Raw genomic sequence first — 19464 nt, 5'->3', positions numbered from 1 at the left:
ATCAATTTGCTTTTTTTTTTTTTTACAAAAAGCGAAGAGTGTAAAAAAAAAGTATAAACAAAAATAAGTGCATATAACATTATTCATATAAAACAATAAAAAATAATTCAAAATAGCTTAGACTTTATCCCGACTTATATAATGAGATGTATGTTGCCCCAAAGTTTGTGGAAGTGTATTGATTCAATGGTTAATCAGTTTTGGTGGGGAAGCAAAAATAGAAAAAAGGAAAATTCATAGGATTAGTTGGAATAAAATGCTCACAAGTCACAAGAAAAAAGGAAGCAAAGATTTTAGAAATTTAGAAGCTTGAGGGCATTTTAACTTGGCTGCTTTTTTTAACGAGGAGGTCACACTTTGAGTGGAGAATACCAAATCATGCAATAGCTTTATGGTATTTGGGGCTAGCAAGAAACAAGGAAAATCAAACTGGTCATTCAGATAATGTTCTCATTCAAAGAGTCTATGACTTCTTACATTGCCATATGTCTATGGTCAGAGTTTTAAGCCAGCCACATCTGTTTTTTATACCAAAACAAAATAAAACAAAAGCACATTCCAGCATTTACACATTGATTGTGAAACACCAAGAGGCATTTTTGTCTTTTACACCTAAGGTGTTTGTTTTTATGTAGGCACCTAAATATATTTTGATTTGATGAGCTTTAGCTCAAAGCATCCATCCAGGAACAAATCCATTCACTTGTTGAGCCTGAGTTGTTGCCGTTATCTGATCTGAAGCTACAGGGTTGTACCTGTAATCAGGACTGAATCAAAGTACTAGGTGTTAAATTTCGAGATAACGTTCTTTATGGTCTTCAAAAATAGAAAGTGTTTTAGGTTACCCTATCTGCAATGTGGGATTGCATTCCAGAGGCTGGAAAAAGCCTTGAGAGTGAGCATTCTGTGTACCATATTGCATGCTTTGTTCGCCGGCCTCCCACGGTTGCCGATACTGGTTTCTTGAATTGATTTCCTCCAGCTGCCAACAAAGATTTTTGTGCCATGCATGAATCAAACCATTATATCAGCACTTAGCAGAGAAGCCTTAATGGGATGAGAATAACAACAAAGAAGAACAAAGATTGAAGATGCATTAACCAATGAATTATGCGTTATATGTATTTTTTCATTCTTTGGATTGAGCTGGATGAGTTCAATTAGGGAGTCAGTTTTTTCTATAAGACCAATATTAACTAAATTTGTAAATTATTTTTTATTCTACATTTTAAATCTTAAATTATATATCTTAGACCTCTAAAAAAATTAAAAAAATAATTTTATAATAAAAAATTAGTTAATATTAGATAATTAAAAATTAATTTTCCATACTTAAACAATTCAAAATTAGGCACACAAATTACTTGTTATAAAGATAAATGATTGCAAAGAGTAATGAGACTGAAAATACAGCAAATGTAGAGTGGCATTAGGCAACAGGACAATCAGATCAGTAGTATCAAATAATTTTTTTTTATTTAATTATTTATTTTTATACCATTCATTCATGCTCTTATGAAACCAATTTAAGGGCCATATGCAAGATATTTCAAGTTTCAAATATCCAACCTGTTTTGGCCTAGAGCAATCTAAGTTATTTATGCAGAAACAGAGAAGCAAAATCAGGATTGGTACAATATTACCTTCATGGTTAAAGATCTGTTTGCTTCCACCAGAATCTGTTCCTGTAAATTAAGAAAGGGGTTGGAACTTGGAAGTATTATGCAATACCACATAAAGTGAGCTTCATATTATTGCATTTAATTAAAAGGAAAATCTTGTTGTACCTTGTTTTGCAGATCAGCTAACTGGTCCAGCATGAATTGAGTCTGAAATTAATTGAAGATAGTGACAAAAAGAATTAGAAAAGAAAGAAACTAAATAAATAATAAATAGGTAAAAGGTCAGATAATTGTTAGAAATATTATTCTACTATTGGTTTGTTAGTTGTATTCAATGCTTAATAAAATTTATGTTTTATGCATTTTCTTTTTTTAATTCCTTACCAGTCCTTATTATTTGATTACTATGATTTTCAAAAAGAACTGCTTGAACTTTGAATTCCCCTATCTAATAAAGATGTTAGAGAACTGTTAAAATCTTTCATATGGAAAGCAACATTTTTTATTTGTGGTTCTAATTGAACTACCGACATCCGACTTGGCTAAAGTCCTATAAAGGGGAAGACTAATAGAGATTTTGAGGAATTTTCCATTGCTATAACTCGATTCTAATATCACTAATTAAAATATTTATCATCTTGACCAATTTTACATTAACAAAAGACAACACTTTATTGTGGCTTAAAACTTTATAATTTTGACTGAACAATTTTTTTTTTCCCGGGGGGGTGGGGGGGGGGGGGTTGGAGGTTGGGGGTTTAAACAAGACCGATAACGAGTGGCAAATAAAACATGAAAAGGTCCAATTGAACCATTGGAATTGGAATTGTGAATTTAGCAAATTAAACCATGTCATAATACTAGCATAAAATTTTTCGAAGATGGGCCAAAATATTTTATGAAGAATGCCAAGTATATAACTTTTTGCTTTTTAATAGAGACCTCCCCCTCCTCTACATGGAGCAAAACCGCATTATTCATGACATCAAAATCTATTTAATATAATAAACGAGGTATGTTGTATTAATTAGCTATTCATACAAAATATACAAAATGATCCACAATAAAATAAAAAGAAACAAAGCGCTATTTTTTTCTTTGTATATATTAATATAAAAATTTATTGAATTTAATTTAAGAAGTATATCATATATATTAATTAGAAAGTTGAGTAAATAGCGGTTAATTTATGGTTTAAATATTGCATTATTACCTTAGTAGACCTGACTTGCCTGAGAGATGTATCAAGTTGACGCTCAAGCTGCTCAAGCTCTTTGGTGCCTAATGGACCTAAGTCTTCACCAAGAAGGTTCCTGCAAATTAAGAGACAAAAATGCCATGGTCTTAGTATGAAACCGTACATGAATATGATGAAAAACATCATAAAGAGTAAATAGAGAAAAGGACATACAAAAGAATAGAATATAGACTAAACAAAAGTAAACCTAAACCATTTTGAATTGTTTTGGTAAGTCAAAACTTCCCTTTTCTTATATAACATTTTATTGGTCTAATATAAAGTTACAATCATATACTTTATAATTTCCTAAATCTCGATACAACAGATCAAAAACTCATTTTCTGTTTGTTTTTATCTTTGAATTTGCATATGCAACTAAAATAACTGTTTTGACTTGTCTAATCAATCTTTGATCTTTGGGGATATCAAGTTATTTTTAAATTTTTTAGATATATTTTTATTCTATCTCTATTTTCTTTTGTGTGTATTTTAATTTTGACCATTTATTGAATAGTAAATCACTTTTGTTTTTAAAAAAATGCAATAAATTAAATATTTGACTTATAGAAAATATTTTCGTTTATTTATAAAAATTTATTATAGCTTAAAATTATGTATTAGGAAATAATAAGTTATAAAAGTTTAGTATGTTGTTGGCTGAATTTAAATATATATAGATACATTAAATTAAAAAATGTACTAAATTTTTACATAAACGTTTAAGCCAAAAAGGTAGTTCTGTATATAAAATACCTCTGAGTCCTTTGAAGAGATTCAAATCTTGCTTTCAGTTTTAGATACTCACGGTAACTGTTCTGCTACAAAAGAATACAACAAAACAAATGACAACTAACAAAATCCCACTTGATGTGTAATGAAATACATATATACTAAATTACATGAGAAAAAATTTACATTATAAATATAATAGAATACACTATTATTTTTATTTATAAAAGTTTAAAATGTTGACAAATATAATAATGAATAAAAAATTAATTTTACATTCACAAAAAAATATTATTTTATATATAAAAATTTAAATATTAATAAATTTATATATAAATAAAATTAATATTTAAATATTTTTATCACATAAAAATTATCTTTTATAAATATAAAATTAATTTTATTTATTTATAATTAAATTTGTCAGTATTGTAAATTTAACGATTAAAAATACTAGTTTATGATAAATTTGTGATAGTTCTAGTATTTACTATTTTAAACTTTTTGAAATGCTATAATAATAACAATAAATCAAGTTGTATGAAGTGATTACCTCAAGCTCTTTGGCAGGTTTGTTGACTTCTACTGCACCATAGCTACATTTTTGGTACCTTTCAAGTGTTTTGAGCATGCTGATTCACACCAGATAAAAGAAAGAATTGTTACATTGATTATGGTGCATGTATGGTGTTATATCATATATACGATAAGAATAGTAGTACACTAGTTACTCAAAGAACAACACCCTTTAAATTAATGTTGAAAATAAGCATGGTGACCTTATCATATTCATATCTCTAATTTTGATTTTGCATACTTTCAGTACTCTTTTGAAGATATAATATATTTTCAATGAGAGTGTCTTTTTAGATTTTTATACTGCACATAGATTATGACGCATAATGATTAATATTAATATACATTATCAGTTCAGATAAGTTTGATTATATGTTAATTTATACATATCACTTTTACCCTCACATTTTAAGGTGAATAATAATAAGAGTAGAAATATAGTCATAATAATAATATTATTTCTCAAAGTGGTGAAGTTAAGAGATACACTCATGATCCTTTATAAGCTCTCTAAAGAGACTAGAGAAAGTCATTAAAAAATTTATTTCTTCTTTCACAAAAAAAGAGATTCACAATTTTTTAATTCAACATATTTTAGGATGCTCGTTACAATTTGAAAAAAGAACTTAATGCCTTAATAACATGTTTTCTTTTTCTTCTTAAAAACTTGATTTTGGTAAACCAAACAAACTATAAGCAAATTATGTGGACAATGTATCTATCTTCATGTATGGGTAACCTTATGAATTTTAATATGAAAAAGTATAAGTAAATAATTTTTAATTAATTAATTTTAAACAATTATAAATAATAATTATTAATTTTGTATTTTAAAAAATTAAATTTAAATAATTACTAATTAATAATAATTAATTAATATAAAGTACAATTTAAAAACACTTATTGATTTACTATTGGCTAAATTTTTGTTGGTAATAAAGGAACAAAAGATATGTATCTCTTTTATTTCTATTTTTGAAAAACCTAAGAAAATATCAAAAAATATATATCCTATTCTTATTTTTAACTTATCCAAACACATTTCTTTTTCTTATTTTTTTCTTCTAAATTTATGTCTTATTTTTGTTACCATGCAAGCACTATCTAAATGTATAGCTACCGTAGTCCAAACTGTAAAATTCATCAACAAATAGATGATTTACAACCTGAAATAAGAAACAGAAATTTAGTAGTTTCAATCAAGAACAACTTCATGCATCATGCATTATATTCTTAGCCTTGGCTATATCAACTCGAATAACATACATAAAGAGAATATGCATCTAACATTATTCTAAAAGATAGACAAATAATATGCATACTTAATGATGTCATATTTCCTTGAAAGATAACTCATCACCACAGAAGGAAGAGGACCAGAATGAAGGGAAATTATTGCATGAAGGTTTGTGTGACCTATTTAACTTCTTGACCTTGATATTCTAAGGAGAAACATCTTGATTTACATAGAAAATTTAAGAATGGAAAAGTCTAGGGGGCAGCAATTTTATCAAATTCTGGCCAGCATGTAACCATCAAAGAAGAGTGAGCCATTGGATGAAATCTTACATTAATCTCACACCATTAAAAACCTCATTGATGGCTATTTGATGGCTATAAATTCCAAAAGTTGCTGACCCCTAGCATTCCTCTTTAAGAATTAATTAAACTAAAGAGTATAACTTCTAAAAAGACTATAAATCAGTTCCCAAAAAAAATCTTAAAGGATTCTCTTAACAAATAAGACGTTCGTTAAGGTTAAACTTTACAATTATTCAATAAATTAGCAGTTAAACTTCTTAACTTTTAATTTCTTAAAGAATGCTTTTAGTAAAACACAATTAAAATAAATACTAATAAAATCATATATCTACCATAAAGCAACGTATCTTGTGAAAATTAAAGTTTAATACCTTAATTAAAAGAACTCCTTTTTTTATGTCATTTCAATTTATTTTGAAGTACCCATAAATTCATCACCACCTAGCTAGGTAGCTCTAATAGTGAGAGATAGAAAAGTCTATTTGAACTCATCATAAAAATGTAACAGAATATTAACATGACCTAGGGAAGGAGAAAATACAACTGCATGGGAGCTCAAAAATGATATTATGAATTTGTAATCCTTCTTTTTATTTTTTTTATTTTCCCCTCTTTTTATGAATTAGAAAGCAAGAATCAACCACTCTATGTTACTTAAATTTATAAAACTTTTTTTTTATCTTTTGGTACAAAAACTCTGATGGATTTTCACATCCCTGACCTGCTTCATTTGGAAGATGTGTTAATTAATATACCAACATCTATCATTCCAATATTTCAATATAATCTAGTATGTATATATCAGCATCACGTTCACATACATATTGAAGATTTCAAAGGAAAATCAAGAAATGAAAAGAATAAACAATCAAGCATGTCTTTACAAGAAAATTAAAGACAGATTGGCCTCTGTGTTGATTATTTAAAATTACACACGAAATTAAGAAAAATCCCCAAAAAGCAGGAGGAGGGAGAAAAGCTAGTCTACAGTGATCTAACAAATTACTAGAACCTACAGACAACAGAGAAAATTTCAGATATTGAGCGAATCATGCAACTCCATAACCAGATCTCGCAAATCAAGCTTCATTAACAACTATCCGTACATTCAAAAAGATCAAACACAAACACAACACTTGCCTTCTTCCATTATTATTATTTCAGTGCAGCTCATACGCAATACAACCATCAAACCTAGCTTCTATCATATCAATCAAAGAATCATCCAGAAATTCATGTAATAAAGGAGATCGATCGATCGATCTCGATCGAGTATTCAACGCAAGCACGTCGAGCCAAAAAAAAGAAGAAATTAATATTTTAAAAATAAATAAATAAAAGGTCAACAAAAAAAAAAAAAAGGGGAAAAAAAAAGGAATAAAAGAAGGAACTCATGGATGATTATTAGTTATTACAGACGTACCTATTGCTGCTACAAAACTCATAAAGCTTTCCGCGGTTAGAGAAGATGATAAGAGCAACTTCAGCATCACACAGAACAGAAAGCTCATAAGCTTTCTTGAGAAGTCCATTCCTCCTCTTTGCAAACGTCACCTGCCTGTTTATCTTGTTCTCTATTCTTTTCAGTTCCACTCTTCCCCTTCCCATTCCCCAACTAACTAAAACTTCCTAATTTAATTAATATACTTATTTTTATTTCTTATTTATTATTTATATTCAATTTTATTTTATATATACCTTCCGATTCTGCTTTTCTGGGTTAGTACACAAGTGCAGCCCCAATTTTGTGAAAACTGAAAACACAGCTCAAACAATTTCTTTTTTTTTGGAAAATAATTAAACGTTACTTACTTGGATTTAAGAGTTTAAGTTATCAAGACTTTCAAGCCCTAGAGCGAGAGAGAAAGTAAAAAAATATATATATAAAAGAGAAGAAGGAAGAGATAGAATTAGAAATAGAAAATAAATGAACGAAGAAAGGTCACAACTCACAAACACGCCCTAAAGAAGAAGCTTGTTGCGTTAAACTTAAATCACAAATGACATAAATCCTCTCTACCTTGGATTTTTATCCTCTCTCGGCTCTTTTTCTTTCTTTATTATTATTTTATATATATATATATATATATATATATATATATATATATATATATTTGCCACTGTTGATGAGAAAAGGTTGGTGTTAGTATTACTGTGTTAGTTACCGGTTTCGTATAAGTTTCTTTTCATCGTGCTTTACTCGGCTATGGTATTTTTGGAAAGTTTTGTTTTCCCCATTTTCAGGATTCTTACGTGGAACGCACGCTCCTTTCTTTCCCGAAGAATTTGGGGATACGCGTGTACCGCACTGGCGCGTGGTGACAGCTGGCTTATATGTCTTAATGTTACTAATAAAAATCTAGGGCATTCTTTTGAGGGTAAAAAACCTTAATAAGCCAAGTCAAGAATCATGTAACGTAAATACGTCAAAGTGAAAATCGTTTCAGCAATAAGCCAAATCATATTTTTATATAATTCGAACCATGCTGGTTCGAATTTCATTTCTACATAATTCGAACCAGCTTGGTTCGAATTATACACAAACACACGCACACACATAATTTGAACCAGCTTGGTTCGAATTACACACAATAATTCATGGTATAATTCGAATTATGCTGTTAAAAAATTAATAATTTATTTAAAAAAATATATATTTTTATTTCATACGTTAAAAAAAGCTAACAAAATATTTAATTACGAGACTTCTTTAAAATATTAATGAGCTATCAATTCGAATTCCATACAATACTTTTCTGTCCATTTTTAATAGTTCATGAATATTTTTTAATAAATTTTTTTAATAAATTTTTTTAAATTATAGTACAAAAAATATTTTATCCTATGCAAAACAATTTTAAAAAAATGGCTTAAAAAATGTTAGGAGTACTATAAAAATTTGTAATGTTATAATAACTTAGGTAAATACATGCATGTACTCAAATTTTAAATAAAATACTCTACATAGTCAATAATAATTTAGAAATGAAAGAAAATATTTTATACCATACAAAATAATTAAAAAATATATTTTATTCTATACAAAATAATTTTAAAAAATGGCTTAAAAGATGTTATGAGTACTATAAAAGTTTGTAATATTCTAGTAATTTAGGTAAATACATGATAAAAATATTTTTTCTTTAATTTCTAAATTATTAGTAACTATGTGGAGTATTTCTTTAATGTCTTAAGTTATTAGGACATTACAAATTTTTATAGTACTTCTAACATCTTTTAAGCCATTTTTTAAATTATTTTGCATAGAATAAAATATTTTTTTATGGTATAATTTAAATAAATTTATTAAAAACTATTCATGATAATTTTTTAATAAAATTGTTTAAATTATATGGTGAGATATTACATGATTCGAATTACGCATAGGGAAGTTCGAATTACTCTGATTCAAATGATATGGTTAGCAATTCGAATTCTATACAATACTCTTCTACTTTATTTTTTAATAAATTTATTTTCTTTTTTTTTTAACAAGAAAAAATGGTCTTGCACACATTTTTTTGCGGCATTTTTTTATTTGACAAGACAAACACTAATATGATAAATTTTATTTAAAAATTTATGGTTGGTTAACAGATCGCTATATATATAATGTAGAATTCGAATTTCGTTCATTTAATTAAGCGAACAAGTAACATCTAAATTAGTTGACTTACACATATTTAGTTCGATTTTTTTTTTTTTTACGCTTTTATTTTCCTCTTTCAAACCTGTTATTACTTATTCTAATATTCAAAATTTTGCCCTCCAGATTCTTCCTTCAATTTCATCTTTTATCTTTGTGATTCATGGATCATCGATCTTCAATTTTCCCTTTTAACAATAGATGAATTTCAAGTTTAATTTGGATATTGATTTGATAATTATAATCTATTTTATTTAAGTTCGTAAATGCTTGTTTTCTCTATTTGGATAAATTTGTGAACAATTATTTGTTGTTTATTTTTGTTAAATATTCTATGTTATATGTACCATATATTTATGTGATGCTTGCTTCCACTTTCTATGTTCATACTAAGTTTCAAACTTCTTCATTTCTATGATTTCAAATGAGGATGCAAAGGTTGTCTGAGAGGTTACATCAGAGAGGAGATCCATCAAAGAAAGGCTTATTTATTTATTTATTATTTTATAACTTTATCAAAATTTTAATTAAATTTTTATAATTAAGTCTATATTAGATTAAAAAAAAGTTTAATTTAATCTTTTCTAATTGTTTTATATGAATATAAAATATTCTTGAAATATTTGTTTTTTGTGTTTGAAGTAAAGCTATAAAATATTTTAAAAATAAATTTTTTAAAATTATTGTATTTTTTCTTAAAATAACAATTAGTAAAAATATTAATTACAAATTTTGTCTAATATAAAAAATTAATTATATTTTTAAATAATAAAAATTAATTAAAAATTTAATAAAATATCAAAGACTAATTAAAAAAATATATAGTGATGTGAGTCATCTAGTTACAGCTCCAGATTATAATGGATATAAGTACGACTTAAGAACGAATTCACATATTTAATCCTTTTTGGATTACTTTTAGACTCGCGAGCTCTTCTTCGGACAGATTTCTCTTTATGATTCTCAGCTTACGCGGTACTAGCAACCATTTTCAGCTGTTGTTTTTCTTTCAAAGGCAAGTTCTTATGTGTTATTCACCCGTCTGCCACTGGAAAAATACCTTCCATTCGACTTGCATGTGTAAGATATGTCGCAAGCGTTTACGAATTTGGAGTATTCTATTTTTCACATAATTTACAGGTTCAACAAGTAATTGATATTTCACGATCAAAAATATAATACTCTTTATAGTAGCAATCCTTATATATCGTATTAATAATCGAAAGATGGTCAAAAGAAAAAATCTCTATTTGACAAGATCTTTTTTCTATAGTTATAAATTTTATTAAACTCAAAAATAATATATTAGAAGAGTCAAAAGATTATGTCAATATCAATAGACTTATTCTTCCACTCTTTGATGAAATGAAAGACTACTAATGGGAAAAAAATTATAGGGGACTTTAATTTTGGACAAAGAAGAGAAATAATCAACTAATGAAGCACCTATATCAAATGAGCCAATGAGGTAGAACCTTTGGGTTAAGAAATCCGAAATAGAAGCAATACTAGTTATACATAATAGTGAAATGTAATTATAATTATGAGAAAGTTTTCTTTAAAAATAATTATATTGTGATTCTGTGAAATGCTAGAGGAAGGGGCCGGGGAAGAATATTGTTGCAAGTTAGCTCTCTGACCAAGTCCGGTAAGATGGTCACCGGCTTAATAACGTTATTTCTAGGGTGCAGCAGTCTATACGCAAAGTTCTTAGATTCATATTCGAATACTAAGAACACTAATCGAGAAATTCTAGATGTTCTGAATCTGAAATCTAATCACTATAAATAAAGAATTTAACATACGCCTAAAGTAGTTATATCTAATCTTAATTGTTATACATCATCTCTTAGAATATTAATAATTTAAACGTTAAAATCTCATAGTACCAACATCCCACCATTAGTTTGTTGGATGACTGCCAATTAAAAATTTACAATCTTTTTTTCTAAACTAACCTAACTTAGGATCTAAGTTAGCCCGATCCTGATAAATATAAAGTAAGGTAACAATTAAATCTTTAAAAATTTTAATATTAGATTATGTAGTCTTTGAAAAAAAATACTAATTAGATTTTCTACAATAATTAACAGTGAACATATATATCTTTTTGTTAATAGACAATACAAAATAAAATGAAGTTATATATCTATGTATTTTATTATCTATAATGATACGTATTTTGTTGCTGTCACGTGAGCATAGAAACAATATAGTTTTGGATAGTAAAATATTTATTATTTTTTGAATTTTTATATATTTATCAACTACTTTCTATTTATCAGGAATCCTATCAAAACAAGTAAAATTTTATTCCAAAAATTGTTATCTATATGACGATCTTTCATAAATAAATATGTTACAGTAGATCCGTTAACAGTAAAAATAAACACTGCACTACCGTTAAATTTTACATAATAAATTGATAAAAAAATATCACATGTTCACCGTTTACTATCGGTAAAGACTAAATTAGTATTTTTTTTTTATCAGTGACTAATTAATCATTTGAAGTGAAAATTTTTAAAAACTTAATTGTCACTTTACTCGTAAATATATTTTCTTTTGATAAGTAAAGCATTAGGTTACACTCAAAATAATAAATTCTTAAAAAGATAAACTAATTATATAAACAAAACAAAATAATTCATGTAAACAACAATAACATAAAATTATTTCTTCTAAAAATTTAAATTGAGAAAAAATATTATAAATAACTGTATCTCTACATATCTCTTCAAAAACTTCTTTTGAATTTGTTTGAATTTTTATATAAATTTTTTTTCTCTTGTTATTTATCTTATGTTATTTTTACACTATTAAAGAATAATAAAGATCAAACTCTAAATTTTTTTATTATAAAAATTCTAATTTCATGTCATAAAATTATTTCTTTTAAATACTTAAATTAATAAAAAGAAGCAACGTAAATAATTATATCTCTACGAACAAATTATCTCTACAACTACAATAATGCCAGCAGATAGCGGCGAAAATTTTGCGGCGGTTGTAACAAACCGTCGCTAAATTAAATATAGCGGCGGTTGATGCGACCGCTACGAGAGATATTGGTAGTCGTTTGGCTTTTAGCGGCGGTTATCTAACCGCTGCTAAATTAACATAATTAGAATATATAACACAATAAACAACCGCTAAATCAATCTAATCTATACATATCCAAATGAAACAAAACCTCCCACCAATCACCCTATTCCAATTCAACACAAATCACTATATTTTGTTTAACAATATGTAACTTATTTGATTTATTAACAATAAAATGGTGAAGAATAATGAGAAACAAAAAAAGAAAATTAAAAGAAATATCTCTATTCACTACCAAAAAAAAAGTAAATACCGTCGAATTTATCATCAGATTTAACATCAGACGTTAGCAGTGGGTTTATTGACAGATTTATCGTCAGATTAAATTTTTTGACAATAAATCCGACGGTAATATTTGGAGAAAAAAATTAGCACGATCATTACTGTCAGAATTACCAAATTTGTCGATAAAGCTCAATTAATGAAACGCTTCGTTTTGGTCACGCGCAATGGTTTACCATCGAATTTATCTGCTAACAAAGTTCAAATAACGGAACGCTGAATTTTGGATATGCTCAATTCATTACCGTCGGATTTATCCGCCGGTAAATCCGACGAAAAATTTGCCCTAAATTGGAATCACGCGCCCTCCCCCTCATTTTAAAACACCTACTCTTTCTCTCTATCTCTCTCTCTCTCTCTATCTCTCTCTCTCTCTCTCTCTAAACCTCTTCTTCCTCTATTTCTCTGCCTCTCTCTCCCCCAAACCACCTCCAACAACCCCCCATTTTGCCAGCGCCGGCGCCACAAACAGCCTCCAAAGACTGCATGGACTCCTTGCGTCGCGTTGGTCTCTCTGTCACCACCATTTTCATCACTCCTACCACTGCTGCCGTTGCTTATTGTGTCACCGGAGGTCCCTCATTCCTCCCTCCAGGTTAGGTTGTCCTCCTCCATTTTCCTTTTTTTTTTGCAATTTATAAAAAAAAAACCTAATGTAGCCTGCCGATTGGTCACTGCCACCGCTACTGCGTCATTGTCCATGCTACTACTACGTTAGAAAAGTCCTCTGCGCTACTACTATCTCTGGGCATCTCACTCACTAGTTAGTATAGTGTAGTTAAATCCTAAACCCTAATTTATGATGTATGCCTATATTCCTATTTATTTTTATTTTGTTATATTTTTATTGGATTTTAGGATTTGTTCTGATTTTATTTTTTTTCTTTGTTTATTCTAATTTCGATTTTAGGATTTATTTTAGGTTTATTATTTTATTTTATTTTGAAATGTCTGATTTCTAAATTCATTATCTCTTTATGATTTTTATTCTGATTTGTTCTTAATGTTTTCTATTCCTGATTTTCATTATGATTTTTAGTTTGTTCTTGATTTTTGGTTATGTTTTCGTTTTGTAAGTTTGAGTTCAGAGAATAGTACAAGAAAGATCACCCAAATAACAAATCTGTTACAGTTATGAGTGTTTATTTATGTGGAATAATATTGTTCAGTACTTGTTTTAAAAAATTTTGAATTAGTTTTCAAGTTATTTTTAATTTGTTTGAGTTTTAACTTCTTTTGTCATTGCAATTTTAAAATAATTAGGTTAGCAAGGCTGGTGGTGGTAAAAATCAATTACTTGTTTTTAACTTGTTTTATGATTGATGATTGGTTTTTACTGTTATTTTCATAATTGTTCTCTTATTGGTCTATTGAAACTTAAAATTCAATCACACATTAATTATATCTCCATGTTTACTTTCTCTCTAGTTTTGTACTTATTTTTTGTTCATTTTATCGGTTGATTATGCCTATAAAACTAATGTTGAATTGTTCATATCTTATTTTCAAAAAAAATTGAAGTCACATACAAAACAAAAATTCAAAGAGTACGATGATACCAAATATTAATAGAGTGAACATTCTCTGTAAATTTTATAGTCTATTTTCAGTTCTTTCGAAATCTCAATGCTTGAGAAAAAGTGAACAAAGTTATATATTGATTTGGTTGGTAACGAGTGAAATTTTAATTTAGATTAAGCTTACTAAGTCAATTGCACATGCTATTAAAAGTAATAAGATATGATATATGGATTGTCTTTTATTGAACATAAAGGTTCTTAATTGGCTTTAATTTTTTTATAAGTGTCTAAACAATTGTTTAAGACAAATTTCTAGTCATAATATGTATATATACTTAATTTTTCTTTCTATTTGCAGAATATGGAGTTTATTGTCCTATAATACAGTTAGTTATTATATATACTCTTTTTTTTTTGTACTTTAATTTTATCTTTTTTACTTGTTTGATTGGATGATATTAATTATATATGCTTTTGTTCTCTTCTACTATAGGAGGAGGATGGTGATAAGTGAATTTATAAACAAAAATTAAAATTTAAGTTTACTGGTAGATTTATCGCCGAATAAATTTGCTAGTAATTATTAATTTAGTTATTAGTAAATAACATATTACCGTAGGATTTATCGAGTGATAAATTCGACGGTAATTAGTGGCGAATAAAAAAATCCGTCGGTAAATAATTACTGGCGAAATTTATACCGTCGGATTTATTTTGACAATAAATCTATCGATAAATCTGATGGTATCCAATAATTTTCTTGTAGTGATCTTAGCTTGATTTTACTCACTGAATTTTTTTAAAGGATTATTATTATTATTATTATTATTATTATTATTATTATTATTATTATTATTAGGTTACCAATTAGAAGTTTAGAACCACTAATACCAAAGCTAGATTTGGTTAATATAAAGTAAGCTGAGAATTTCCTTGGTGATCCTAAATATGACAACAATCTCTCGTAGTCTATTTATTTCGTGATTATTATTATTTAGTGGTCACATACCTATTTATTTGTCACATTCTTCTAAGTTGTAACTTCTAACCGTGATGCCGCCACTATACCAAAACCACACCGTATAAAGAAATGTGAAGGATTTGGATTTGAGCAGAACCCATAAATGATATGTGACTAAGGTAAACTTAGTTGCAAAAACACTCTCATGTCAAATTTTAAGATTAAATGTACACAACAACTATAGCCTACGTACAAATAATGCCATCCACTTGTTGTATTATATGTCTAAAGAGACAAATTATGTAGGACCCTGTATTCCAAATAAGGAATATAAAACTGGATCTTTCTATTTATAATTTTATGTATCTATCTCTCATTAAAATCCACTTTGGTTTCACTACTTTACTGGGTGCTGCATTTTTTGTGGCCAAGAAAAGAGCACAACTTTGCTTATCTCTTCTTTGAATTTTGCTATGATTTTAATTTCAAAAGCTAAGGTACTATGTACGTTTTCGTTTCGGTTGCCTCATCTTCCTTTCATCACATGGTGTGATTGCTACTATTGGGAAGTTATAAGGAGAAATGATATACGTAATTGTTTGATTATTTATGGCGTTACTTTTTTTTTTTCATACTTAGATGTTTTATTTTTCAAAATAAATTATAGAAGAAAGTTAAAGTACCGTCAGAATTTAGTATTTTGATTATCATTTAGTCATTTATATTTAAAAATATGTGATAAAGTATATTATTAAATTATTAAAATAAAAAAATTATACTAAAAAAATTGAGTTAATAACTAAATATAAATAAAAATAATAAATTTTGATGTCCTTTCATTATTTTTTAAATTATTATAATTGGCCTAATGGACACAACACACAAACAAGTGAAAACACCTAAAGTTAGGACCAAAAGACAGTGTTAAAAAACCCTAGCAAAAGAGGCTAAGTTTCTCCCTCTTAATAATGTTACGTATCACAATAATTGGATTTTTTTTTTACTTAAATAGACAAAAAAAGTTAACTAATAAAGCAAATTCCCTTATCCAATATTATTTACACATATGTTTTTATTTAGTATAAAACTATAAATCATAAAAGGTTATTGCAATTTAAAAACATATACATAATCGCATTGGATTAGAACATCTTATTGATTTAAAAGTTTTTCTTAAATTTCATTATTAGGGTACTTGTATTTTTCAAAGACATAAATACTTACTTTTAAAATGATTTTTATTTTAATTTACTAAACCTAGCTAATATAATTTTCGAAAAACCATCATTCAAAAATTGCCTTTATTAGTAAATTACTTTTGAAAAATAATACTAAAATTATTTAATTGTAGTATAAAAAATTTTTTTAATTGTAGTATAAAAAATTTTTAATTTTGGCATCAAAATTTTTAATATATTATTTAAATTTAATTTGACTCGATCAAATAAAAAATTTGTATTCGAAGGTTTTTTTTAATAAATAAAATAAGTGAAGTATTTATAAGGGAGTAAGTACATTGGTTAATTAAATGTGTGCATTAATATAGTCCAACCTAGAGGTCAACAATTTCCAAGAGTGACATAGCTAATTAGGTTGTAGCACTGTACAGTGGGGAGCACTACGTGTACTCTTCTTATAGGCTACTGTGTACAGTACCAGGTGACGCAGAGGCAGACGAGTCCATTGATGGAAAGAGAAAACAATTTCCTCTGCTTACGTGGACACGTGTCGAATTAAGATAGGAGGACTAGGTACAGGGCCATTCTTGGATTTTCACACTGGTGAGTCTACTGTTTTAGCACTGTGCAATCAATGTGAATTCTATTCTATTCTATAATACGAGGCAGCTGAAAAACTGGGTAGATTCGACCCCTGACAACAGGTCCAATATTCATATCAAAAGTATTGCTTTTCAATATATATATATAAGTAAAATAGGATAATTAACGCAAATCAATTATTTTAGTCTCAAAATTATATCAATATTTTAGTTTGATTTTTGTTACATACACGCTTCGAATGATTTTATCTAAATTAAAATAATTGAATTTGATTTATATTTTTTTAATATAAATTGAATCAATTAATGTTAATTTATGTGGCACATGATATATCAAATGAATTAAATTTGATTTAGTGTAAGAGCATTTTCTATTTAATGTAAATCGATACAATTAGATTGAATATTTTTAATAAATCTAATCTAATTGATTCGATTTACTACTTGCACAGATAAATTATAGTTAATTATTTATTTTTTTTATTAATTTTAAAATATAATATCAATAAAAAATATCTCTATTTAAATTTAAATAAAATATAAAAAAATAAAATGAATAAGAATAAAAATTTAAATTGTGTTTTAGTTTAAATTAAAAAATATATATATTTTTACAAACTTATAAATTCAAAACGAAACAATAAACAATTTCAAAAATTATTTTTTGACTTATTAGTATCTAAAAAAAAGTTACAACTTAAATTTTTTTAAATTAAAAATAATAATAATTATATAATATAAAATAATTTACTATATTGATATAATATGTAATTTGAATAATTGATATAATATAAAAAATATTTTACTCAATAAAAAACTAGTTTTATCATGAAATGAAAATTGGGAGACAAATTTGATTATTATTTCTATTTAACTATCAACTTGAAAAATATTTTATATTATTAAATAATTTTAATGTAATATTATGGCAACTCGTAATTTGAAATCTTTTGTTTAAAAAAAAATTATAATTTCAGTTAAATATATTTTGTTTTGGAGCTACAAAATCCACACTATATTTTATTTTAGTAACAACTATTCATCTGAGTGTTTTGCCTGCATGGTTAGTGATTACCCTTTTGAATTTTCGTTGTTATTGGCTTCCAACACAATTTATTAATAATAAATGTAAGAAGTTCTAAATGATACTTTACCACAATTTTTTATTCTTTTTCTTTTACATAATAAGATTATATTGTTTTACTCTAAATTTCTTTTAATTTTAAGTAATTAAATTAGATAAAATTAGGGTTTACTTTATTATTTTTATAAAAAATCATAAACTTAAAAATTATTCCTTGAAAATACCTGAGAGTAGGTGTAAAAATTAATGATGATAACTTAAAAATAAACTTAATATTTAGATACTATGAGAATATACAATACTAAAAAGTATTTATTTATAAATAAAAAATACAATCTAATTATAATAATAAAATTGATTTAATATCAAACTAAATAAATATATAATATACATGCATCATGAGAATTTTTTATTTTTAATATTGGAGTGGTAGTGGTGTTTTTTTAAAATGTGGATTGTTGGGGGTGTTATACTCAAATGTGAAATCGTTTAACTAGAAAAGTAGAAATCAGACCGTCCGATTTATTAAAGGTACAGAAATCGGACCGTCCGATTTCTAGAAGTACACAAATCGGACCGTCCGATTTGTAGAGGTACAGAAATCGGACCGTCCGATTTGTGAGAGGTACACAAATCGGACCGTCCGATTTGTGTTTAAAAAAAATTAAAAAATTTTAGGTACAGAAATCGGACCCTCCGATTTGTGTACTTCCACAGTTTTGAAAAACACAAAAAATTACAATGTTAAAGTATATCACCACTTCTACTTCCATAACCAAAAAAATTAGCCGCATCATGAATGCAGTAATTTGCAAATAAAGTCAAATTTGCCATATTAGAGACTACATCAAATTTTAAACCCAAAAAAAGGCATGTGATTTCAGTAATTATGAACTCATATTCTCTTACTAAATCCTTAGAGTAGTGGTGTTTGAGATTAGGGGTGGCAAGTGGAAAAGTCTGTCCCATCCTGCTCCATTAAAAATCTGTTTTATGGCGGGTTGATCCGTCCCGCTCTATCTAGTGAGACGGTACTAAAATTCCACCCCACCCCACTTAACTGCGGGCTGGCGAGCTAAGTCTACCAAAATTTCTCTTTTTTTTTTATTATTAACTATTAAATAATATATATAATTTCACAATTATTTTAATAAATTTATAGTTTCTAAAGGCATAAACAAATTATAATTTTTATATTTACAAACATTGAAGTTTTTGTAATTATAAATAGAGATAAGTACTGTTTGGTCCCTAAGGTTTATGGTCAAAATCAAATTCGTCCCTAATCTTATTTTAGATTTAAAATCGTCCTTTTGAATAAAATATTTTTTTAAATGACAAAAATACTCCCTTATATTCTTTGTTTGACTGTCCTCT

At 26.9% G+C, this 19464-nt stretch overlaps 1 protein-coding gene across 2 annotated transcripts; it reads right to left on the bottom strand.

Annotated features, from left to right (window-relative positions):
- Positions 1-413: 413 nt before the first annotated feature.
- Positions 414-7756, bottom strand: LOC112782669 (agamous-like MADS-box protein MADS2). Of its 2 annotated transcripts, none has more exons than XM_025825168.3 (8): positions 7133-7756; positions 4145-4223; positions 3616-3677; positions 2836-2935; positions 1788-1829; positions 1644-1685; positions 846-982; positions 414-767 (listed from the first exon to the last, which is right to left on the bottom strand). In XM_025825168.3, the coding sequence occupies exons 1-8, from the start codon at positions 7315-7317 to the stop codon at positions 671-673; spliced, it is 744 nt and encodes a 247-aa protein (XP_025680953.1). In that variant the 5' UTR covers positions 7318-7756; the 3' UTR covers positions 414-670. The 2 variants fall into 2 exon arrangements, with proteins under 2 accessions (XP_025680953.1, XP_025680952.1); XM_025825167.3 differs by having other exon boundaries at positions 3616-3680; positions 7133-7457.
- Positions 7757-19464: the final 11708 nt, after the last annotated feature.

The sequence above is a fragment of the Arachis hypogaea genome, chromosome 20, assembly GCF_003086295.3.
Source record: "Arachis hypogaea cultivar Tifrunner chromosome 20, arahy.Tifrunner.gnm2.J5K5, whole genome shotgun sequence".
In the NCBI taxonomy this organism is placed as follows: Eukaryota; Viridiplantae; Streptophyta; class Magnoliopsida; order Fabales; family Fabaceae; genus Arachis; species Arachis hypogaea.
This window is presented reverse-complemented; position numbering and strand designations above follow the sequence as displayed.